General features: G+C 47.8%; 1 protein-coding gene across 1 annotated transcript; it reads left to right on the top strand.

The window, feature by feature from the left end:
• Positions 1-1,844: 1,844 nt before the first annotated feature.
• On the top strand, positions 1,845-26,022 carry SCAMP2 (secretory carrier membrane protein 2). Its single transcript, XM_001365681.3, has 9 exons — positions 1,845-2,054; positions 13,655-13,735; positions 14,642-14,734; positions 17,052-17,169; positions 18,188-18,316; positions 20,916-21,075; positions 21,282-21,383; positions 24,480-24,603; positions 24,859-26,022. The coding sequence occupies exons 1-9, from the start codon at positions 1,998-2,000 to the stop codon at positions 24,991-24,993; spliced, it is 999 nt and encodes a 332-aa protein (XP_001365718.1). The 5' UTR covers positions 1,845-1,997; the 3' UTR covers positions 24,994-26,022.
• The last annotated feature ends 24 nt before the right edge of the window (positions 26,023-26,046 follow it).

The following is a 26,046-nucleotide window of genomic DNA, read 5'->3' as shown; positions in this document are numbered from 1 at the left end:
ACAAAGAGCTCCTGGGTGCAAATCTGCCTCCAGATACTTCCTAGCTGTGTAAAGTCACAGCTTCCTGTCAGCATGGAACCTAGGAATCCCAAACTTGTGGCCTAGTGGGATCTGATGAACCCCAAGTTTCAGGACTAACTTATAGGTTGGAGACCCCAAAGTTGCACTTGTTCCCATGGGAATCTACCCTGAAGGGAATCCCAGGCTTGCAGTTTCAGGCTGAGTAGGGGACCTTCAGGGGAAAGGACAATCCATTTCAGGTGAGAGCTAAACCCAAGCTGAAGTCTCCAGAAGCCTTTCCCAGTTTATCACACCCTCCTTCTGAGGATTGAACTCGGGACCTTCAGCTTGGGAGACTGATGCACTGCCTGTAGCGCCAGTCACTGGATGCCTTTGGCTTGGGCTTAGTCCCCACCTGAAGTGGATTGTCTTTTCCCGTAAGGTCCCCTACTCAGCCTGAAACTGCAAGCCTGGGATTCCCTTCAGGGTAGATTCCCATGGGAACAGGGAACAAGTACAACTTTGGGGTCTCCAACCTATAAGCTAGTCCTGAAACTTGAGGTTCATCAGATCCCACAAGGCCACAAGTTTGGGATTCCTAGATTCCATGTTGACATTCCATTGCCCAGCTCTTACTGCTCTTCAGCCTTGGAACCAATGCACAGTATCTATTCTAAGGTGGAGGGTAAGAGATTTAAAAATAAAAAAATACTGCCTTTCCTCTTGATTTATCTTGTTTTTCCTGTATGTGTATTGTGGTTTTGCCATATAGTTTCCCCATTAGGCTGTGAACCCATTGAGAGCAGGGACTTATTTTTTTTCCCTTTTTCTTCCCCCCCCCCTAACTTCTCATTGTATTCCAAGTGCTTACCACAGTGCCTGGCATATGGTCAGCCCTTTAATAAAGGCTTGTTGACTTGACATGTTCCCATTTCAGCCAACAATTTGTGAAGAACTTGGATGAATTACCTTCCCTTCTTTTCTGGGCCTCAGTTTCTCCACCTGTGAGTGAATGAAACTAATCTTCAAGTGATTCAAACCATGAAAAAATAACCACATATACTTAAGGGAATACCAAACTTACTCTTCACAGGGGGTGAATTAAAGATAAAAACCGAGTTCTTTGCCTGAATTTCTCTCTCACCTTTTCTCCTTCAATAGTTTGGTTTGTGTCTTCCCCAAAACCTGAATAATCAGTATGTTCTGCAGCTTCCCCTATTAAGTCACAGCGAAGCCCCTGAGAGGAACTGGTTAGCGACTTCCCCAGGAAGGAAAGGCAGACATCCCTCTCCACAAAAACCCTGCCCCCCTCATCTTCTCCATTTGCATCATTTAAAAAGCTGTGGGACCTGCTCCTAATAATACAATACTGATAGTTACCTTTGTCATAGAGCTTTAAATGAGCAAAGCTCTTTAGATTCTCAAAGCAACTGGAAGGTGCTCTGATTATTCTTATTTTTTACAACTGGGGAAACAGAGGCAGAAAGAGGAAAAGTGACTTGCTGAGGTCACACAGCTAAGCAAGTGTCTCAGGCAGGATCTGAACTCAGGGCTTCTGGAATCCAGTTCCAGAGTTCTCTCCACCGAACCACGTACAAGTCTATACCATTTTGGAAAAAGGTTAAAACTAAGGCAATAAGGAGGTATTCATCGCTTCATCAGATTCCCTTGAAACAAATGCATAGTCCCAGTTTACAGATGAGGAAATCGAAGATCACACGACTCGGAAAAAAGCAGGCGACGGAGAATTGGGGTGGGTGGGAAAAATAAAAAAACAAAAAACGAGGAACTGCGCACGCGTGGAACAGATGCTAGAGTGGGAAGGGCAGAGCCGAACGCGGTGAAATGACGAAGCCCGTCCTCACTGTCGCGCATCGCGCCTGCGCACACACGACTGCCTCCCGGAAGTGGCGGATCTCCGCGGGGAGAGCGGCCGAGTCTGGGTGCCAGGGCGATCGTAGTGCCTGCTGAGCTAGTGGGCTTTTGCCCTGCCCACCATGTCTGCCTTTGATACCAACCCCTTCGCGGACCCGGTGGACGTGAACCCTTTTCAGGTATGGAGTGTCTCCGTAGTCCCGGGAAGACTCCGTTGGGGGGGGGTGTCGCGGCCCGGGCCTCTCCACCTCCGGGAGACGTGGCGCCCGAGGGACAGGCCTCCTGGCCAATCAGCTGGCCAAGAGCACAAGGCCTGGCCAATCAGGTGCTATGGGGCGGGACCAACAGCAGGTGGAGGGGCGGGGCTGGGAAGAGCGTAGGTGGAGGGGTGGGGAGGGTGATCCCGTATGGTTACCTAGGGGTTGGTGGGGGTAGGAAGCTGGTAGAGTAGTTGTAAATGAGGGGAAGGGGGTCTGAGAAGTGGCTATAGATAAGAAAAGGGGACTAGGAAATTGTAAGTAAGAGAAAAGGGACCGAGAAAGTGATTGTAAATAAAGGGGAGGGGACCAGGAAGTGGCTATTTCAATAAAAGGGAGAGGGACTGGGAAAGTGGTTATATATAGGGTCCAGGAAACTGAGGAAGGGAACCAGGAAAGTGGTTATAAACTGGTGAGACCGGAAGAGTGGTTATAAGGGGAAGGACAAAAGTTGAAGGAAACTGATGAAAAGGTTTTAAGAAGATTTATTGGAAAAGGAGCAGGAAAAGTGTATGTAAGAGGAGGAAGAGGGGTGTAGAGAGAGTGGTTATGAGGGGGAAGAAAAAGGTAAAGTTTTTAAAAGAAGGATTCTAGGGGAAGAGGGCAGGAAATGTAATTGTATGTAAGGGTGATGGGGCAGGGGAAATGATGGCAAGTGTAGACTTGTAGAAGACAGGGAAATTAGTTATAGTGGGAGACTCAGAAGGGAAGGGAGAAGGCAAAGTGTGTGTTGAAGGAGGTAGGGAGAGTAGTTGTCTGTAAGAGGAAGGGTCGAGTAAAGTCCTCGAAAGTGGAGGGAGAAGGCTGAAGGGTGGCCGTGGTTGCAAGGACAATTGGTGGGGGAGCATAGGGAAAGTAGTTGAGAAGGGTCTGAGAGAGTAGATAGGGAATAGCTGAAAAGAGGCTTGGCTTCTGTTTTCAGAGGACACCATGAACCTTAGACTGATTGGGGAAATATAGACCCAACACTAGTGAGACCCTGCCTTCCAGGCTCAATAGATCTAATACTGTGCTTTGGTAGGTTGGCTTATATCTGATCAGGTTAGAAAAAAAATGCTGAGAATTGAAAAGGAGAACAAACAAATGTTAGGAATAAATATCCTCAGTAACATAAAATCCAAGGCTTCCAATTTGTAAATGAATTCATAAATCTATACAAATCTCCATTGAATTTTGTATCCATCAATGGGTCGGGAGGAGTTGTGGTTACATTTACTTCCCCAAGGTGGAATTAGAGAGAGAAGGGGAGAAGAGAAAGCTTGGACTGTTCGAAAGATCGATCATTGAAGTCTGGATGAGATCTTGTCAGGGACATTATGGGCATTCTTGAGGTACAAGTTGGATTAGAAGACCTGGGTCCTATCCTATCATTTAATAGCCGTGTGTCCTGAAGCAAGTCCTCCTGCCCCACCCCCAACTCTCCTGGACCTCAGTTTCCTCCCCAGTGGACAAGGTGATCTTGAGGTCCCTTTCAGCCCCAATTTCATGATGGGATTCTGAAGGGAGATGTATGTACTTGCTTACAGAAGAGGAAAAGTATTTTCAAGAAAGTGGAAGGGGAATGTCTGCTGTGAAAATGTGAAAATGTGAAACCTGGGCCATTTGAACTGGGGCCAGTAACATCGGGCAGGTTTGTTTGGCTGAAGTAGAGTGCGGTCAGGATCAGGATTAAAAAGACCTTTGCCTGATCGATTGCCAGGTAGCCTTAAAGCTCATGCCTATGGTTTACCTGGAGGCAACCTGCTTGGGATGTGGGCACTGGGGGGCTAGATCTCAAAAATAGCCCGTGGACAAGACTTTTCCTTTGAACGAGAGTATTTTAGGTATGAACAACAATGTTCCTCTGTTAAGAAACTAAAAACTCCCATTTGATTGACATTTAGCATCATCTTTTGACTTGACAGGGAATAAGTGCTCAAGGACTTGGTGTCTTTACAAAGTGTATTCCAGTGCTTTGGGCCCAATAGGTGTTTAATAAGTGTCTGTCAGAATTGATGACTGAAAGATTTTGACCAACAGTCTTAGATAGCCCGGTAGTCTCATAGGGATCTTGTGGGCCCAACCCTGGGTTGGGAAAGCTCCTTAGTTGAGAAACTCAGACGTTAAACTTAACCTGCCCACACGGACTGGGTTAATTGTTCACTTCTTTTAAATATCCTGCAGACTTAGTGGAACTCATTGTGTTAATTCACAAGACTTTCCTCCTTAATGTGGAGATCGATGGGCCTGCCAGTTGAGTGAGTCCACGGAGGGAGGGACATGGGATAGTTGCTGAGGTCCTGAGCCCTTCCTGCTACTCTGCACACTCTTTCAACTTCCTTCCCCCTTTTTGAATTCCAAGAGCCAAAGTAAAAGAAGACTTTAATTATTGAATATAATTATACACTAATGTGAGAATGAATACTCTTGCTTATTCTTCATGGGAGACTTAGCCAGTGAGGGGGATACCCAAATCTATATTGGTCTCTTTTTCTACCAACTGAGAATACAAAACATTTATTACTTTGCAGCTCACAATTGTTTTATGGCAAATCTTTCAGATGCATTCTGTCTCCTAAGAGCCAATAAACATCTATAGCTGAAGGAATGATGGCTCAGTGGATAGAATGCTAGTCCTAGAGTCAGGAGGACCTGACTTCAAATCTGACCTCAGGTACTTCCTAGCTGTGTAACCCTGGGAAGTCATTTAACCCCAGTTGTCTATCCCTTATTCTTCTTCTGCCTTGGAACCAATACTTGTATTGATTTGAAGGCAGAAGGTAAGATTTTTTTAATTTTTCTAACCTATGGCTGGTTATGCAAAGAGATATCTGATTTAAGTGTATTTTCCACCCAGTATCTCCTCTTAACTATAATTATCAGGCTGTAATAGAATAGTAAAGGATGGGTTAGATTTTATTGAAAACATGGGAGACCGAGGGTGGCAGGACAAAAGTTTGCTTACTCTTTTTTTTTTTTTGGCCTGTTGGGATTAGAAACAAGTGATTCCTGTGTGTTCATCAGCCAGGGCAACCAGCTGTCCAAAGATGCCAGCCCTGCAGCTGGATGAGATAAAGGCCTGAAGCCTGCCCTTTCTTCTTAGCAGTGCTTTGGGGACACCATTCCAGGACCTCTGACTGATGTGTGTATCTCCACCCCCAGAAATTATGCTAACCACTCTGGAGGCCTTTTCTGCCTTCAAGTGAAATCCAGTATCCTTCTGTTGTCATTGAAGTGTAAGGGGCAGAGCCAGCACCACCAGGATATGGGCAGGACAGGAAGCAGCTGGGGTCCTAGAAACAGCAGCAGCTGACTAACCACTTTGTGTCCAGAGAAGAGAAAGATCTGGTTGAAACTCTGCTCTTTGCAGACCTGTGCTGGGGCCCTGAAGGGGTTTGAGAGGAAGCTCTGCATACCAGACACCCAAGTACTGACCCCACTCAGAGCTCATCTCCTTTAGCCCTGCCTGGGTGGACAGCCTTCTCCCTTTCTGCCTATTCAGGGTAACTAACCAGTGGGGTGTTGTGCCTAGGAAGCTAGGGTGTGAGCCCATTTCACTGAGTCAGGGTGGTGCCACCTAGTTCAAGAAAGCACCCAAAGAGAAAATAGGGATTAGAGACTCTCCCAGGCAAATTCTTCTTTGACCTTTATCAGATGAAATGAAAATTCAGCAGAGAAATGAAAACCTCTCTCTGCCTTACTTTCTTAAAAACAACAACAAAAAACCTTCCAATCTCTCCAAGGGAGGAGAACAATAAGGGCGGGCAAAGAGGGTTAAGTGACTTGCCCAGGATCACACAGTTAGGAATTGACTGAGGTCATATTTGAATCCAGGACCCCACTGAACTACCTCCCTTACTTTCTCTGCTGCTTCTTCTACTCCCTACCTGCTTACTGGTGATGAGAAGGGAGGACTTTTCTGACTTCTTTACTTGAGCAGAGGAATAATTGTGACAATTAGAAACATTCAGGAAAAGAGCAGTTTGCATCATTACCAGTCCAGGGTGAGTTCAGAAGATTATTGCATTCTTTGGATTACATGGGAAATTACAAGTAAGGTGATAGCCTTCACAAGGCTGATGCGTTTCATTTCACTGGCACACACTCATCACTCCTTTAATTACAGTTTGTCTGATCTACCCTTTCCAGGTAGGAGAGGAGTTGTCCTCAGGCTGTTCTTGAGATTCCTACTATTATTGCAAGATTATCATTAAACCCCATGTTGGCTCTTGAGTTAGGGACACAGAATGCAGAGGGGTATGACTTGTTCCTCCGGTAAGGAGCCATTTGACCAGGTCCAAGACTGACTTTGGTATAGAGCAAAGCTTCTTAACTTGTGAGAGATTGTAGCAAACTTGGATTGGGGAAAAAAATTATATCTTCATTTTCGCTTCCAAGTTAAGATTATTTTATTTTATTTATTTAAGCTCTTAGTTCTAAGACAGAAGAGTGGCAAGGGCTATGTAATCAGGGTTACGTGATTTGCCCAGGATCACAGCTAGAAAGTGTTTGAAGCCAGATTTGAACCTAGGTCTTCCCAATTCCAAGCCTGGTGCTCTATACATTGTGCTACCTAGCTGTCCCTCTCCAAGTTAAATTTAAACTTTCCTTCAGTTTTGAATTAAAAAAACAAAACAAAACAAAGCTCCAGAGCATTCTGGAAGTGGCTTGTAAGCTGTTGAAAACCTCTGAAGGGATCTGGGATGGGAAAAAAAGGCAGGAACCCCTGGTATGGTGATGAACTTTGCTTTTATTTAGGATTCAAGAAAAATGAGACCACTCAAACAAATTCTGGGTCTCCTTTACTAATTAGAATTTCTATCAAACCCATCCAAAAATTCCCAGTGAAAAGGAATAAGTGACAGTTCTCCCAAAGTAAAGCTTGCTGCCAAATAACATATCACTTTCTCACATTGCTTCTTTACAGTTAAAAGATAATCCTTGTAGCGTGGCTATTCCCAAGGATTTCAAACATGTCTCCATTGTCGGAAGGGAAAGAAGATGTAAGACTTGGCCAGTTAGTTGGTATTGCTTCAAATTCCCTTCTCCTTCATTCTGGTGTCTTACCTTCCTGGGATAGGCAGAGAAACAGTTCTGGAGCCCTCTGTCTAGAGATGGTTGAATGATCCTGGTCCTTGTATGAATGTGGTGCTGCTAGGAAGCCGGAGTTTTAGGGGGTGAATGATGCTTTTGATTTGTTGAGATAGGCCCAGCTCTTTGTGACTCCACAGATCGTAGCTATCCATTGGGTTTTCTGGGCAAGAGTACTGGATTGCTTTACCATTTCCTTTTCCAATGGATCCAGTAAATCCTGTTGTCAGTCAATCAGAGGTTAAGTGACTTGCCCAGGTCACATAGCTAGGACATGTCTGAACTTAGATGTTCTTGACTCCAGACTCAGAATGTTCCTTACCATTGAGCCACAACTGCCTCTTTGACACTAGATACACAGATGCCTGCTGTGAGTGATACCAGAAAGGGAAATTGGAATGCATGGCCTAATTTTAGCGAAGTTGTATCAGGGACAGCTTAGAGCTTGCAGCATTTGGCCTGCCTCTGTCTCTTGACAAGTAGTGCGATCCTGGGAATCTTCAACCACCCCAGCCTGTCTGGTGACTTGAAGGAGGATGCTTCCCCTGTATCTTCCCATAAGCAGGTAGGTGAGGGAAAGACCAAGGCCAGCAGTGCCTTGTTTGGAGAGTGACACAGAGTTCATAGAAGATATTCACTGGGAAATAGGTGTGCCTGTGGCTCCAAGATTCTGGTTTGTCTTAGAGGTGGTTAATCCTGTACCAGGCAAATAGTAATATTTAACCAGAACAAATAAGGCTGGATTGTCATCCTTCCAAAGAAGGTGAACCCAGTGGTTTATCAAGTGCTTTTTTTTCTCTATGTTCAAGAAACATTTTCTGAATATGGACTTGTATGCTCAGCATCGTAGGGAGATGGGATCCTGACCTCTCATCTGCTAGGGAGATAATTGATAAGAATATTTGCAGCACAAGAGAGAATGAGAAGTAAAGGGACAAGGGTCAGAAGGGAGAATAGCTTCCAGTTAAGGAAATCAGGGAAAGTTTCAGGGAGGAAGAGAACATTTGAACTGGGCATTTAAGGATGGCTGAGAGGAGGAGACAAGCCCGGGCTGGGGAGTGCTGGGGACAAAGGCAGGAAAGTATAGGTCATGTTTTAGGTCAGAAGTCCAGTTTGACGTGAGCACCAGGGTAGTAATAATGGAAGCAATTGTTTCTCTGTATAGCACCTTATGTATTTCATTGTATTTGAGGTTAGCATTATAATAGCATCATCCCCCTTTTGCAGATGAAGAAAGCTTATCAAAGGCAGGTAACTTGCTGAGGATCCTACAGATACAGGAAGGGAAGGCTATAGGGATAGAAAGGGAGGTTAGGGCCAAGTTGGAAAGGGTTTTGGCTGCCAATTTGAGGAGTTTGGGTTTTCTTTGTAGCAATAGAGTACTATAGTATTGCCCCCCACAAAGAAGGAGGCCAGAGAAGCAGCCTGGCTTCTCTGATGAACCTTCAGTGCTCTCTGGGCTTCTGGCCCAGTTCTGCTCTCTGGGGCTGAGGTTTGAAGTCATTTATCTTTGTTTCTTTCTTTTCATTTGGCTCCACAATGACTTGACATGTCTGGTGTCTCAGGAAGGCCTGGAATTTCACAAACTTCAAAATCATTATGCCTTTTCACCAACCAGAACCCCTGCCTTGCAGGAAAGAATTGGTCACCCCATGCTTTTAACTCCTTTAGCAAGCTTTGTGGAACGCCAGCTGTGTTCACAACTCTGAAACTAGTGCTCAGCTGGGATGCCATCAGCAGGCAGGTAGGTGATAGAAAAGGAGACGCTTGGAGGAAATTTAGGATATAAGAGGGAGACTAGGGCTTGGACAGCATACTGGAAACAAGTCAGCAGTGACTGCCTCCTCGACCCAAGGGCCCCCAGCAGTTCCTCATGGGACATCTGAACTTGATGCTAAGCAATGCCATTAAGGCTTGTGTTTAGAGCCTGAAGGGCCCTTGGCAATCATTTTGTCCACATCTCCCATTTTGTAGGTACAGAGATGGAGGCCCAGGGTCACATACTATGTAGGAAATCCAGAGGCAGCATAGAGAAGTGTGAGGAGACCTGAATTTAAATATGGTCTCTGATACTGTATGGTCTTAGGCAAATCACTTCATGATTAGATCATCAAGGGCCTTTTGAAGTCTAAATGCAATGTCTCTGAATCTAGTTCTTTTTCCAGGAGTCTGTGCTCTTTACCAAGTCCCTAACTTGAGCTGGGTCTCTGGAGCTCAAGAGGAAATACATGGTACCATTTTATGCAGTATGAGGTGGTGTACTAGCCACCTGGCAGTGGAGGAATGGGGTAGGAGAGACTTACTTTTCTCTCTTGGGGGAGGCCCACATCCATTCTTTGAAAGAACTTCTGGTAATATGTGAGGACCAGGTTATGCTTAGGAAGTAACAAAATGGTGATTCCATTGATATGGAATTACGCCATATCAATGCCAGGGCTGCTTCCTACTAGTTGTATGACCCTGGGCAAATGCTTTCTCCTTGGGAGCCTCAGTCTCCTTGTTTAAAAAATGAAGAAGCTAGACTCGATGGCCCAAGTTAGTTCTTGCTCTTGCTTGAGGTAGGGTCTTAGGATCCCAAGTCTCTCATGCCATCCTCAGAGCTCTTCTCCCTGGTCCTAGACTGGGTCTGGGTGCTGGAGTGACCTTTCCCCAGAAGGTGCTGCTTTACCTCCAGGGCCACATCCATTGTGTGGGAACTGGCTCCTGTGAAGCATTTCTGCAGTGCCGCCCAGACAAAGTAGAAGAAGACTCTGTTTGAGTCATTGTTACACACATGTTTGGACCCAGGGCAGTGCATGTTGATGCCTGTGACTGCCAGCAAAGGCCTGTTCTTTGACCTGTCTCTTCCCCTTCCCGCCCCCATAGACTCAAGTAACTTGTTCTTGGGCAGGGAGTGTCCAGTTTCTGGGGCTTGGCGAGATTGTTCCTCCTGGCTCTGAATGAGAGCAGGTGCCCCTTGTCTTGGGCTCCCCTTTTTAGTCTCAGCTGGCCCTTGACCAGAGTGAAATGAAGACATCCCCAGGCTCAGCCTGTATTTGCTCCTGAAGGAGCCCACAGGGCTCCACGGTTCTTCCATTCATGCCCTAGCTCCAACACCTAAGTGAATGTGGGCACTGCCTGGGCAGGGCGTGTGTGGTGAGGGGGTAATACCTTAGGAAATGGGGCTGAGTCTGAGCACTCCTCTGGCACAGCCTTGTTCCTGCTGGGTGGTGAAGTGCTTCCTCCTTCTCTTCCCCTGTCTGCACCTTCCTGGAGCCTGTTCCGGCCCAGCTGGGCCCTCTGCTGCCTGGTGGCTGATTAGCCTGTGTTAAGGTGTGGCACAAGGTGTTCCTTTTCTCAGAAACCTTTGTATGGTAGAAGATTTTCACCTTTAAGACCCAGAGAAATGATGGATTTGCAGCTGCAAAGGAGAAGGCTCCTTGGGGGCAGGGTCTTTTCCAATAACACCCTAGTCGTTCTCAGGAGAGAGGCCCTAGATCAGTCATTACAGAAGGAGGGGCTGAGTCTGTATTGGGGCAGGCTGTGTGGGAACTATGGGGGGGTCCCTTCCTACCAAGGAAACACCTCCTAGAGGCTGTGGAATGGGCTCTTTGCAAACTTTGTGGGGCTCACTTGGCTGAAATGGAGGACAGGTAGAATCTGAGGCAGGTGGACACAGGAGTCCCTGCAAAGTCCTGAGGATCTCTGAATGTGTTCTTGTTCCCTATGGGTAGCTTCTTCTCTGTCTTTCCTTCCATTCTTCACTCCCCTACTTCCCTTCAAGTGACCCTTGCACCTCTTGGTCTGGCTCCAAGTTTCTGGGTTGCTTTATTTTTAAACCTTTACCTTCTATCTTAGATTATTACTAAGTATTGGTTCCAAGGCAGAAGAGCAGTAATGGCTACACAATGGGGATTAAGTGATTGGTTCAGCGTCACCCAGCAAGGCATTCTCTGAGGTCAGATTTGAACTCAGGACCTCCTGACTCTGACTCTCTATCTATTAAGTCACCTCACTTCCCCCCAAGTGTCCATTTACTTGAGGATATGGAAGTACCTTCCCCTTGTAGCCTGGACCATTGAGATTTATACAGCAAGAAATTGTAAGACTGGCCTGCACTGAGCCAGGAATATCATTGAGGAGAATAACGGGAGTATGGTATGGAGAAAAAGAATTGAACTTCAAATCAGAAGACTGGGGTTCAGATCTTATCCTGGCTGCTTACTCTTGGCTCTGCTACTCTGCCAAGTGCCCCACCCCTTCAGAACCTCCCCCAGTTTCCTGCTAAAAGGAAGAGCTGACACTTAGGAGCAGAAATCATGGCTCTTGCTCTCCCACCTCCCTGGTGAAATAGGTTGCCTTTTTGGTCTCCTCCAAGCCGCTGGCTCTGGGCTTTTCTGTACCCGATCTGAGGCTAGTGCCACTCCTTGGGCTTGCAGGGATTCCAGCAGGGCGCTGGCTTTCTTAGTGGAACCTTCCATTCCTGCCGCCTCTGGTCACAGCCTTGCAGACCCCATGTGGGGTTTTAGGTCAAGCAAGGCTGCTACTCTTTGCTGGCTTTTCTGGGAGAGCCCATTGGCTTCTGGCTAACTTTTTGTTTGGCTTGAGGGAGAAGTTGCTTATTTGTAGATCCTCATTGGATTTCTTGACCATTATCCAGCTTCATACAAATTTTGAGTTTTTATTGCAATAGGAATATGAGAGCCAGGTGGTCTGCGTCCCATTCTGTATGCCACCATACCATAGCAGGGCATTTCTTATTTGGTCTACACAACAAACCTTATATAGGTCAGATACCTTTTATTATCTCCACTTAATTGCTGAAGAAATAGACTCAAAGAGTTAAGTTGCCCCAAAACCCACATCAAGTAAGTGCAGAGAGAGCTGGGACAGGGGCATCTTTTCCCCTGGAGTTGAAACTAGCCTACTTTGTGCTGGACACTGATCCAGGCACTGCAGCCACAAACCCAGGAACAGTGCCATTTCCTAACTTCAAGAATGTCTGGCCATAAAATAATACAGCAAAGGTAAATCTGTACAAAGTAAGATGGGAGGGGGGGAATCCAGAGAGGCTTCACATAAGAGGAAGCACTTAAGCTGGACCTTGACTGACTTTAGAGATGCAGGGTAGTAAGGGAGAACATTCAAAATATGGAGGACAGACTGTGCAGAGGTTGGGGACTAAAGATGAAATGTCATTTGTGAAAGACGTCAAGCGAGCCAGTTTGTCAGACCATGGACAGTGTAGAAGGGCTCGGAAAGGGAGAGGTGAGGGCCAGAGTCTTTGGTGTTGTATGCCTAGAGGTCATTGGGAGGGAGCAGGCCACATGGTCAGACCTGGGCTTTTAGAGTCACCATTTTGGCTTGGAGAGAGTACCACTAGGAGGTTATTGGAGGTGAAAGTAGGCTTGTGCATGAAAATTATTGTGAGAGGTTGTAAAGGAAGAATCAACAAGACTTTGTAAGTGGATGTGAAAGTTGAGGTAGAGACAAGTTGAGGGTGATTCTGAGTTTGCAAACCTGAAAGGATCCCCCCAAAATCAATAAACATTTATTAAGCACCTACTGTGTGCCAGGCACTATGCTAAGTACTCATCAAGGAGCTTTCAGTCTAAAGGAAGAGAAGATACAAAAGGAGGCAGGAAAGGCAGGGTGGTAGAATAGACCTGGCCTGGCACAGGGGCACCTTTTTCCTGGAGTTGAAACCAAACTGGGCAGCAGGTGCAAAATGCAATGAGCTAAGAGTGCAGTTTCTGCCCTCTAAAGGAAGACATGGGGAGGAGTTTAGTGCTCCATCCTTCAGCCCTCTGGGCAGAGGGGAGAGCAGGCTATGGGAGGTAATGTCTATCAGGACTTGAGTTAGGCAAGATTAGAGGTGATGAGTTTATTCTGGGACCTGAAGCCAGGCCGAGCAGTAAAAGCATATGGAGTAGATAGATGCACAGAGGATAATGGTAGACTCAGCAAAACTTCAGGTGGGAAGTTAGGAAGGGAGCTGCATTTTTGGGAAAAGATAATGAATTCTCATTTGGACATTTTGAGTTTGTGGTGCTTGTGAAGCACTCAGGTGGAGATGGATGTCTGGTGAGCCTTTGGCAAGACAGGCCTGGAGCTCTGGAGAGAGCACAGGACTTTTCCTCTCTAGAAAACTGTGAAAACAAATTATGCCTGCCTGCATGAAGTGGGCAGAGTGTACCCTCAAGAAATAGCATCTTATTCCAAGATATCAGGAGTAGGATTAGATGGAACCAGCAAGCCAGGCCCTAGTTATAACTGCACCAGCTCCAAGGTCACATGTGTATCTCACTACCAAGTGTTAAGGTGGTAAATGCCCATAAGCCAGGTTTTGGGAAGAGACTAAAATGTGATGATGGCTCAGCCCTTTGCCATTAATGGACCTCCTAGATTCCTCTGCTTATTTTTCTCACTCCTAGATTTTAAATGCATGTGTGTTTTTTCTTCTATCATCTCAGGATCCGTCTGTGACCCAGCTAACCAATCCCCCTCAGGGTGGTCTGTCAGAATTCAATCCCTTTTCAGAGACTCCCAGGCTGGTAAGTGTGACCATCTATCTTTTTTCTTTTTTCAACTCTTACCTACTGTCTTGGAATTGATACTGAGTATCTATTTCAAGGCAGAAGAGTGGTATGGGCTAGGTAATTGGAGTTAAATGACTTGCTTAGGGTCAAACAGCCAGGGACTGTCTTGAAACCAGATTTGAGTTCAGGACCTCATATCTCCAGGCCTGGCTCTTGACACCTTGGTGCCCTTCTATCTTGAGATTTCTGTCTCTTTCATCATGACATTTCCTCATGTCCGCCCCCTATGCACACATACCTCATGGTTCCTTCTGAGGCTTTGGTACCAAGGTACTTGGGTCCTGTTTTAGGGTAGTGGGATAAAGAGAAGGAAGCAGCTCTGGTGACATGTGGGTTCTCCAAAAGGGACAACTTTAATTGTATAAGTCATCTTAGGAGTTCTAGAAGACTCCCCTAAGGACTGACAGATTTTTCTTTTTCCATTGGAGTGTGGCCTAAGCCATTGAAATTCTCATCTCTAAAGTAGAAAGGATGAAAAAGCAGGTGAAAACCATGTGGTTCTCATAATTCACTGGACTGCATGAATGTGAATTCTGCCTTTAGACTGATATCTTTTGGACAAGAAGTTGTTATCTTTTGGACAAGAAGTTGGGGACCAGCCTGTATGAGAGCTCATGGGCCCAAGATCCTTGGTCTAGAGGAGATAATTTAAGAAAGTCTATCTCTGGGAGTGACTCTTCTGCTATTGCTCCTGTTTTGATCTGAACAGAGAAGAATTTTCCTTTCTGGAGATTCTTGGGCCCACATGCCTCTGTGCTTCCGTTCTGGAGGATCACTTAATGTTTGGTGGAGTTCCTTTCTTTAGACCCACAGGGCCTGCATTCATCTCCCTCTTTATTGTTTTCCTTTCTCTTCCTCTAGACAAATGCAGCAGGAACGACAGTCCCAGCTACCCAACCCACTGGGCCATCACAACCTGCAGTCCTCCAGCCCTCAATGGAACCAACACCTCAGGTACTGGCTTGGAGCAGCTCCCCTGCTCCCTGCCCACTCTGGCAGATTTGGGGTAGGAAGCACCACCAATGTCTATGCAAATCCACCTCATCTTGTTTTTTCAGGTGAGGGGCACAATCTCAGATTCAGTTCTGTTCAAGAAGGCCAAAATGTAGGATCTACAGAGTCTTCTGAGCTCTCCCTCTGGAAGTGGTCAGCTCAGTCCTTTTGATCAGGGGCTCCTGTGGCAGTGACTGATCCTCCCTCATCCATATGGAATTATAGGGTTGGGGAGGGAGAAGATGAAAAGACTCCAGACATACTCAGAGTGAAACATCACGTGGGTTTGGGCCTGCACCCTGCCTGGGCACCCAGCTTCTCTTCTGGCTGCCTTCTCTAACCCTCTCCCAGGAGCAGAAAGTTACAGAATGGTAGAATGAGACAGTTTAGTTATATGTTGTAGCTCCTGCTCAGACAGATTGACAAGTACCAACTACCAAGTTGGTAGTGAACAAGTTCACAGAGAGACAGACGTTGCCAGGAGGAGGTAGCTTTATAATGTAGGCATTAAATATAGGTGTGAGAGAGCTTCCCAATGTCCTGGCCAGCCTGAGTTGTATGGGTGCGCCCCATCTGGAGATTACTGCTCTTTTCCCAGAGCCTGACTAGGTGCCCTTTGTGTTCCATTTTTCTCAGGCCCTAGTTCCCAAGAACCCAGTTCTCAGCATTATATAGTAGACAAAGTAAAGAGCTCAAAATCCCACCTCTTGGCATCAGTGAGTACCTGGAACACCTTGGATAAATCCCTTCTAGGTTCTGGCCTTCAGCTTTCTCCTCTGCACAGTGAAGGGATTGGGTCAGGCAGCCCCTGAGGCCCTCTCCTGCTCTTGATGGGCGGCTCTATGATCCCTCCCCATCTTTCATGACTGCTTTTATTTGGTTCTGTGGAAGGTGCCTGGTGGTACTGAGGGAAGACTGCTGGGTGCAGAACCCAAGGTCTTTGATTTGAATTTTGACCCTGAGGCCTGAATGACCTGGAATGCCCCTTCTCCTCATTCATCTGAAATGTAGGCTTGGACTAGCTGACACAGGAGCCTGTTCAGTTGCTAGGACCCTATTTAACAGATCCTTAGAAACAGTGAAGCAAATCTCTCTCTTTAGTATTCCTCAGCCTTGGGGCAGGTACACTCCACCTCCATGCACACATGCACACACACATACATATATATACTGGGAAACAGCTCTGGACAAACTCCTGCTTTTCCAAAATTACCTTGAACAGATATTTATGGGGCATACACTGGGCTGCAGGCCCATAGGCTAGAGTCACAGGCCTAGCAAGAGGAAAGGGCCAGAAGTCCTGGAACTTGTTCACTGTAACTCTGCCAGGCCCTCTTCTGCCCTGGACTCCTAGATGATCTCCGCTAGAGGCTGCTTTGGGGGTTTGGAAACAGGACTGCCAGAAAGGTTGAATGGCTCCATGCCCATGTAGTATCTGCCTCTTTTCCTTCTCAAGACCTGTAGGACTGAGAATGGAATGAAACATGGAAGGCCTGGCTTAAGTAGCCACTGGACCTAATGGCGCACATTCCCAACCCTTTCCAAAGGAAAGGGACATTCTAGTTCTATACCTCTGACCACTGGGAGATGCCTTAGCAGACCACCTCTGTAGCCAGGTGTCGGACAGATCATGAGACTTGGTAGCTCAGGCTTAAAGTTGGACTCGTTTCATCTTCCCCATCTCCATTCCAACCCACAGATAGGGATGTGATATTCTCTTAGCTGCCCATCTCTGGCTTCCTGCCCAATGTATAAAGGAGAGAAAGCTTTAACCCTAAAAGCCCCTGAACCTAGACAGAACAGAGCCAGACTCAATCTGGGGATTGTGTCTGCTGCCCCCAGATCTCTGCATCTGGTGCCTGGGCAGAGGGAGCTCAGAAAACCCTGGTGGTCATTGATGCATAATCATCCATCCTCATCCAGAGCAAATGTTTGAAGTTTATACTTTCCCTTCTTGGGATATACTGTTCCTTCGTGAATTCTCTTTATCTCTTGTGCCTGAGTATGTTAGGCCTAGAGAGGAATGATGTTCCCACTGTTTCCACCTGGGTTCTGTGGATTGGGATATAATTGGATGGGGAAGGGATTGTGAATAGTAGAAGAGGGAAGGGGCTTGCAGGCATCCCATTGATCTCCTGGTGATTGGCTCAGGACACTGGGAGCCTGAGACCCTGGCTACTACACAGGGCAGAGCTCTTTTCTTTGGGGGTGGCCAGAGGGGCTTTCTCTGCTTGCCTATTCAAGCTCTATTTTCTCCCTGGGCAACTGCTTCCCATAGGCTGTGGCCTCTGCTGCCCAGGCTGGCCTACTGCAGCAGCAGGAGGAGCTTGAGAGGAAAGCCGCTGAGCTGGACAGGAAGGAACGAGAGTTACAGAATGCAGCAGCTAACCTGCATGGTGAGTCTGGTTCCCAGCCTGGGCAGGTTCCTCAGGCACCCTGGACTTCTGCACCACCACAGCCCATTTTAGTCTCTTGAGCCTTCGGGGCCCTGGTTCTTCCTCAGAGAGGCCTACCTGATTGGGGGCTCTTCATGTGTCAGGTGCGGATCCTAACACACCACACTAGAGATGTAGTGAAGAAGGTCCTTTTGTAAACTGTTAGGTTTTTTTTATCTAAACATCGTAGCACTTCTTTACTAGCAGCAGAACAATGATCCAGGACAATACTGAGGGACTTGTGAGAAAGAACACTATCCACATCCAGAGAAAGAACTGTGGGAGCAGAAAAACAACTGCTTGATCACATGGTTCAATGGGTACATGATTGGGGATTTTGGTTTTAAATGATCACTCTATTGCAAATATTAATAATATGGAAATAGGTTTTGAACAATGATACATGTATAGCCTAATGGAATTGCTTGTCAGCTCCAGGACAGGGGAGGGTAGAGGAGAGGGAAAGAACCTGAATCGTGTAATCATGGAAAACCATTCCTAATTAATTAGTTAATTTTAAGAGCTTTCAAAAATAAAACCATCATAGTGTCCTGGGGCACCCTCCAGGGGAAGGGCTGATGGCCTGGAGGTAGAAGGGGCTGCTGGCAGCCTGTAGGTCTGTGGTGTAGATGCCCCCCAGCATCCTTGCCATTGGCAGGTGTTTTGCTCCCCTAGCTCCCTTACAGGTGAAGGGAATAGAGTTGTCTCACTGTATTTTCTAGTTTGTGATTATATGCTCTGGACAAGTTGTTTTTTTAAGAGCTAATGAACGACAGTAATCATGTCTGTAAGGTTTGCGATGCTTTTCAAAGCACTTTGGTGCTTGGCAAATTATTTGAAAAAAGTAAGTCCTTTCTCAACCCCTTACACTGCTTTTTAGATCTGAGGTCCTCTTGTCCTCCTAAGATTCCTCAAGCCTCAGCTAGAATAAACCTCACTACATTAGGAGACTCCTTCATCTTCTTCTTTTCCCAAACAGTGAGACCAAACAATTGGCCCCCGCTGCCCGCAGGGTGTCCCATCAAGCCTTGCTTCTACCAGGATTTCTCAGCAGAGATCCCAGCTGACTACCAGCGGACATGCAAGATGCTATATTACCTTTGGATGTGTGAGTATGTGCAGAAGCCTGAGAAGGGCTTGGCTTGGGAGTCTACGTGTGCCTCCAGGTGAATGAACCCAGATGATTCCCTGCCCACCCCTTTGGCCACAGATGCCAACCCTCAGGTCTGAACCATGTAAACAGTCAGCCTGGCTCTCCAAGGATGACCACTGGATATGTTCATTTGCTGTGTTCTTGGAGAGTGGAGAGGAGGCGGCTTTTTTGTGGCCATTGAGTATCTGGGACATCACCCTGCCCTCCCTCTCTCCCTGTCATTAGAGTAGGAAGTGATTTGGAGAAGCTGGGCACTCTGGCAAGTCCTCACATGGCCCTTAGCTTCTTTCTCTGAATTCACATATTCAGTGAGCCATCTGCTGAGTGCCTACAGTGTGCAGAGTACAGTGCTGAGGAAGCAGTAAAGATGAGCCTCTGTCACCACGTGGGGGTCACCACGTGGGCATGGGACAGGGCTCCAGACAAGATCGGGGAGCAGAGGTTGGATGACTCGGCCACATCCTTTTGTGTTGGGGGTGGATGGGCGGCTGCCAGGCTCCTGCGTAACTTCCACATTCTATGTCCTGGAGGGCCTGACTCCTTGTAGTCACTGTCCTAAGAGGCAATGTGTGATAAGTAGAAACAGCAGACTCTCTGGGCCAGAGAAGGAGAACCATGTGGGATCTGTCAAAAAAGGCCATCCTAGAACTCTGGCTGCCCAGCCCAAGTCTGCAGTCGCCTACTCTGGGATAAAGTTAGTGTTGAAGAATGGCAGAGGCCTGAGAGAGGCCAAGAAGCCAGCAATTGCTGATGAAATGGCCATTTTTCTTGCCTTGAGACCAGCTCTTCACCCCATCTGTATCTTCAGGCCTCTCATTTCCTATCTTCTCTGGCAGAGTACCCCTTCTGTCATCTCCCCTTCTCTACTAGAGCTGTTGCTAAAAAAGCCTTCCCAGGTCCCACTGGTCCTAAATCATCTCATTTCTTCCATTCAGAGCCAGACTCTTTGAGAAAGCTGTCTGTCTGCATTCACAGTCTTTTCTCCCCCTCATTTAAAGCTCTGGTTTCTGACCCCTGAACAGTTCTCAGCTGGAACTGTTCCTTTCCAAGGTCACCAGAGACTCTTGATTGCCTGGTCTTTGGGCCTTTTCTCAGTCCTCATTCTTCACTTCTCTGAATACTGTTGAACAGCATCCTTTCCCTCTGGATGCTCTGAGGGCTTTCATGGCATTGCTCTCCCCTGGTTCTCTTCCTACCTCTGACTGCTCCATCTCCTTTGTTGGGGTACCCTCCAAATTATACCCCCTAAGTGGGTAAACCCTTCCAAGGTTTCTCTTCTAAGTGACCTCATCAGCTCATGTGAATTTAATGATCATTTCTATGACTGGTGATTCACAATTCTCTATTCTATTCCCTAGTCTCTGTCTTTGTCTCTCTCAAGTTCTGCATCATCACCCGCATGCTGGCCATTTCATGTCCCATAGACAGCTCAAACTCAGTGTGCCAAAAACTGAAATCATTGTCTTCTTTCCTCAAACCCATCCCTCTTCGGAGCTATCCTGTTTCTGTTGAAGACACCACCATGCATCCCACCACTGGGTTACCAGCTTGCCTGAATTCACCTCTTGGTGTCATCTTTGGCTTCCCAGTCTCCCTTGTCTCACTAGTTGAGGCTTTTATTACCTCTCACCAGGACTGTTGCCTTAGCCTCTTTTTTATTAAAAAAAAAAAAAATCTTACCTTATGTCTTGGAATTGATACTAAATATTGGTTCTAAGATAGAAGAGCAGCAAGAGCTAGGCAATGGGGGGGTTAGGGGGAGAGTTAAGTGACTTGCCCAGAGTCACCCAGCTAGGAAGTGTCCAAGGCCATATTTAAACCCAGAAGCTCCTGTCCCTGGGCCTGGCTCTTTATCCACTGAGCTATCTAGCTGTTCCTCCTCCAATCCATTCTTCACCTAGCTGTCCCAGTGTGCTTCTGAGCATGGCCTTCCCCTGCTCAGTAAGTTCTAGTGGCTTCCCACTACTTACAGGATCAAACACATCCTCCTCTGGTATTGCTAGCCTTTCACATCATGGCCTGGCCTACCTCCCCAGCCTTATTTCACCCCTGTGGTCCAGCCGTGCTGGCCATCTTGCTCTTGCTCAGACATAGTAGTCCATCTTCTATCTTCATGCCTTTAAAATTGGCTTTCCCTGTACTTGGAATACCCTCCCTCTGCACCTGCATCTCTCTGAAACCCTGATTTCCTCCAAGGGCACTTGGTTCTTGGTACCTTCCCTCTCAGATCACCTTGCTTCCTTTGTGTACACCTTCATCTGTACACCTTGTCTTTCCTGGCTGCTCTTTGAGGGTAGGGGCAGAGACTGTTCTGCAGCCAACACTTTGCCCTGCATGTTTTAGGCACTTAGTCAATACTTGTCAACTAATTGATCGAAATATGGTCACGTCCAGAGTTATTAAAACTTGTCCTGTTCTACTATAGCAGTGCTTACAACCCCATCTACCATCTTGATTTCCCCAATTTTGGACCCTGTATCCTTCCCAGAGTGAATGGGCTGATCTGATCCCATACCTGACAACTGTGGCATAATCTCTTACCTCTTTTCCCCAGTGCATTCAGTGACTTTGCTCCTGAATCTTCTTGCCTGCCTGGCCTGGTTCTATGCCAAGGATTATAGGGGGGTTGACTTTGGCCTCTCAATCCTGTGGTTTGTGCTCTTCACCCCATGTGCTTTCATCTGTTGGTACCGACCCATCTACAAGGCCTTCAGGTAAGTAGGGGGCTGGGGTAAGGGGAGGGAGTGGGCTTGGGTCTACTGGGCCCCTTGGGCTGGTTTGAAAGTGGGACTTGATGTGCCAGAGCTGACTATGAAGGGTGTTACTACCTCCAAGCTGGCCCCATTCCCAAGGGCTTGTCCTTGTCCGTGCTAATTCAAGTGCCAAGAAGTCTGATGCCCATCTCTCCTTCTCTTCACAGGTCTGACAACTCCTTTAGCTTCTTCGTGTTCTTTTTTGTATTTTTCTGTCAAATTGCCATCTACATCATCCAGCTGGTGGGCATTCCAGGCTGGGGGAATAGGTGAGGCTCTGGGTCCGGGCTGTGGGTGAGGATGTTCCAGCCTTTGATTGCTTGATTCTTTCCCAGCTCTCTGCTCTGGGGTTCCTGACAGCTTCTTTATACTGCTTGCCCTCTTCAAAACTTAGCCCTCTGTCTCTGATCACCACTTCCAACCTGCCTCCAGTTACTGGGCTCTACTGCTGCCTTTTACCTTTAAGAGCCTTGTACTAGAAGGCCTCAGCTAAAACAGAACTGGTCCCAAGTCCTCAGGCTCCCATGGTTGTTGTCTTTTGCTGTTGGTTATTTCCCTCCTCAACCCACCCCTTCTCACAGGCAGAGCTAGGGACCATCTTCAGAAAAGGATGGGGGAGCCCAGACAGTTGTCTTGTTCCCTTTCTTGCTGTAGATGGAGGAATCTCTGTGGGCCTCCAAACTAAGGGAGATTTGGTCCTTCGTATTCCTCACATAGGCAGGTAAATAGCCTGTGTCCCACTAACACTACAGACTTTGGCTGAGAAACCAGACCCTGAGAAAAGCTCATAATTGATATTATCTTCTTGCTTTAGGGTCTCCAAGAAATTTCAAAAAAAGTCAGGCTGAGCACTTTGCTCAGTCAGAACCTCTAATGAATGACTCTGTTTTGCCCTTTCCCTTCAGTAAATTCTAAGCAGGTGGGAGAGATTCACTGTGGCCTTTCATCCCCCCATTCTTTCCCCCTTCTCCCTTTCCCCCCATCTCTCTCCCGTTTCTCCCATTTCTCTCACTCCCTTTCTCTGTTCCCACCCTGGCTCTTTCCCTTGACCTCTTCTCTTTCAGTAAGGGCCGAGTTGGAGCATCCTAATTCTGATAGAATCACTGTGAGGAGACAGAATATGAACAGTAATGACAGTCTCTGTCAAGAATGCTCTTGGCCTTGGGAACCCTAGGAGTTAAGAGACATGAATTTGCGTAGGTCTGTCACTTACAGGCCATGCCATTTATGTTCCCCAGTTTCCTCTATTGGTCCTTTCTAGCTCTGAGGTTCTTTGATTAAAAAAAAAAATCTTTTCTAGCCCCTTAAATAGCAAGTTTTCTTTTTGATTCGTGAACTGAAGCCCCAAGAAAGGCCTCACCTGTGCCCAAGGACTCAAAAGTGACAGGCCTGGGCCTCCTTCCAGGGGCCAGGTGGGCTCTGGCCCATCCTTCACCTCCATGGTCCCAGGTCTTCTTTGACATATTTTTCTTGGTGCTTATTGTGGCTTGAGGCTTCACCCTTGCTCTTATGGGTTGATTTCCTAGGCAACCTGATTGGTTTGGAAGTCAGTCAATCAGCTAGCAATTATTAAGCACCTTCTATGTGCCAGGCACTGTGCCAAGTGCTGGAAATTTTTAAAAAGGCAAAGATAGTACCTGCCCTTATGGAGCTCAGCATGTAAACAACTGTCTATCTAAGAGACATTATTACTTGTAATCAGTGTAAATGTCCTTTCATTCAGCATCTCTACTATATAAATGGGAAGTTGTCTTGGAGGGTGGGATTCTAGGTGACACTCAAAAATCTGGAAAGTCAGGAGGCAGAGGGAGAGCAAGAGCTTTGGAGCATGGAGGGTGGTTAGGAAAATGGAGGGATCTGGGAGATGGACAAACAACCAGGAGGCAGAGGGAAGCCAGCCAGGAAAATGGAGAATTGGGAGAAGATGAACAGCCAGGAGGCCAATGTCACTGTAGTGTGCAGAGAGGGCAGGGCTGAGTCAGGAAGAGCTTTTCATGTCAAACAGGATTCCATGTTGACCTTAGAAACTGCTAGGTCTGTTTCTAGCAGGCTGGGCAGATGAGGAAGAAATTCCTCCCATGACAAAGGATGAGACCTTCCCAAGCAGAAGGGACAGGTAGGGAGTCTGAGGCTTTCTAGGCAGAATCTTGGCCTTTCTCCATTGTATAATTAGACTGCTTGTTTTTATCCTACAATCATCAGGCACCTCGTTTGCAGAACTGTGTCCCCTCTAGGATTTCAAGATGAATCCATGTCTGTAGTTTCCCCTCCTAAAGTTCATCATCTCCATCGTAGGGGATCTAACACCTCTGCAAATGGCTGTGATAAAAATAGATAGATGGGAGGTACATTAGCAGCCGAAAGAAGCAGCATTAGCCTGAAAAAATGGAGAAAATTCTAACAGGTTAGGCTTGGGGTAGGGGAAGGGGAGGGAAAGACAGAGAGATGCAGAGGTCAGAGGATGCCCAGGGACATGTGGCCTAGCTTGACTGGCCAGGGGTGGGTGCCAGATTTCAATGACAAGTGGAAGAGTTTGGATTTTAAGGAGCCATTGAGGTGGGCTTTGAGCAGATCACAAGATCTGGATCTACAGAAGATGGGTCCAGAGTGAAAGCAAGGCTCTTCCGAGGCCATTAGCCAATTCCTGGCCCAGGTGGAAGTGAGAGCTTGTGCTAGGTTAGGAGAGAAGGGGATGACGTGGAAGCCTGGATGCTTTGGGAAGTGTCCACTCAGCCTGTGGACCCCTCCTCAGAACAGTGTTGGGAAATGTGTCAAATAAAGTACGTGAGATTACAAAGGAAGCTGATTCTACCGAAATGTGGCCATCAGAATAATGTTTGTTTTTAAATCCTCATCCTCCATCTTAGAATCAGTACTAAGTATTGGTTCCCAGGCAGGAGAGCAATAAGGGCTAGGTGATAGGGGTTAAGTGACTTGCCCAGGGTCACCCAGCTAGGAAGTGTCTGAGGCCACATTTGGACCTCCCAACTCTAGGCCTGGAGCTCTATCCATTAGTCACCCAGACGCCCCCAAGAATTAACTAAAAATATACACAGATTCCTGGAGAGTTATGTGTGTCCAAAGATTAGGAGCCCCTGAATTATCCTGTCCACATCTCCTCTGGTGGATGTGGCTGAGGAAGAGCTAAAATCCCAGCAGGGTTTGGAACCAGAGAGCCAGGGTGAGGGATGGACCCCGGCAGAGAGCAGGCCAGTTGACGGCTGGGGAGAGCTGGCATTCTCCTGGAACACTGGCTCCTTGTCCCAGGCTCTCCGTGGGGATCCCTGTGGAGGCCCACTGGCTGGCTATTCCTCCTTGGGGCTTGGCGTTGGCTCCTCAGGCCCCTTACTGTCCCTCCTTTTCAGTGGCTGGATCGCCTCCATGTCGACGCTCAAGTCTGATGTGCCCGTGGCTGTCTCAGTCATCATGATGGTGGTGGCTGGCTTCTTCACCCTCTGTGCCGTCCTGTCCCTCTTCCTCCTGAAGCGGGTGAGTGTTTGTGCAGGTGTATTTTGGTGCACAAATGAGGAAGAAGGGGAGGGCGGGCAGGAGACCGAGAGAAGAGACCTCAGCTCATTTCTCTCTTGCCTCAGCATCCTTGGGCTCCCGGCAGGAGGAGGGTCAGGTGCCTCGGCCAAGGTCCCATGGGTTTGAAGGGGCTGAGCGTGGCGGGGGCACTGGTCTGGGGAGGGCAGAGCTCGTGGACATAACTCTCACCATGATGCTCTGGGCTGCTCTTCTCAGGTGCACTCCCTGTACCGCCGGACAGGTGCCAGCTTCCAGCAAGCCCAGGAGGAGTTCTCCCAGGGCATCTTTTCCAGCAGGACCTTCCGGAACACAGCTGCATCCGCTGCCCGGGGAGCGTTCCAGGGGAATTAGCCCTCTCGGACAGGCGAGCGTCCTCTTCTCTTCCGGCCTTCTCTCCTTACTCTCCTTGCTGCCTCCTCCAGAGATGCACTTGCCGGGGTGCCCGCTTACCACACGGTTCTGGTTCTGGCTGAGACAGATATGAGTCTCCCCTTAGGCTCCTCACCTGTTTCTCCACAGCCAGCCTTCCCTCCCTCCCTGCTGAGATCTGGGAGGAAGGGCCAGGACAGTTTTGTATACACACATCCACAATCCCCCTTAGCCCAGCTTTCTCTCTTCTGTGTGCATGGTCATTTGATGCGGTTCTTGCTGGGCGGGGTGTCCCCTTTGGTTTGGGCTGCCCCTGCCTGGGCTTTGGGGATGGGGGTTGGGGGGCAGCCGTCCCCGATTCTCACCTTGGACCAGTGACCCGGATGACCTCTTGTTTTCCATTGCCCTTGTGCGAGGATGTTCGTGTGCTGGGGATGGTGTAGGAGACTGGGTTCAGAACACTAAGGGAGCCAGCTCCATGTGTAGGCCCTTTCCCTCCAGGCCCCCCCCCCCCCCAGGGGCCAGTCCAGAGCCCCCTGCCTCCCGAAGAGAGTGTGGTTTTCAGAACTGGAATCACAAGCCTTAAGCAGAAAGTGCCTTAATGTTCCCACACCAAATGTGGCCCTGACTGAGCCGGCTGCAGAGCCCGGGGGCTGCCCCGGCAGAGGGGCTGCTGGGAGCTGCTGCTTCTTCCTACCCAGAAGGGTTTGGGCCAGGGTGCAGCCCCGGCTCTTGGCTGTGGAGAGGAGAGCCTCTCCCTCCCAGGAGCCTCGGGGGTGGGGGGTGGGGGGTGGGGTGGGGGCCTGATGGTTCTGCTTTGTGAACAGGACCCCTCCCCAGTGCTGTTTGCCCCATCTCCTTGCAGCCCAGTCTACCTAGCGATAGTGGCCATGACTGAGATTTTAGGAACTCCCTCCTCCCCCTTTCTGAGATTTATTTTTCTTCTCTGTACAAATGTATATGTCATTGTCTTAACTTTTGTGCTTTAAATAAAAACAATACAGAGTAAAAGGAGCCCCTCTCTGGCCCCAGAAA

The sequence above is a fragment of the Monodelphis domestica genome, chromosome 1, assembly GCF_027887165.1.
Source record: "Monodelphis domestica isolate mMonDom1 chromosome 1, mMonDom1.pri, whole genome shotgun sequence".
Classification (NCBI taxonomy): Eukaryota; Metazoa; Chordata; class Mammalia; order Didelphimorphia; family Didelphidae; genus Monodelphis; species Monodelphis domestica.
The sequence above is the reverse complement of the archived record's forward strand: the minus strand, read 5'-3'. Positions and strand labels throughout refer to the sequence as shown.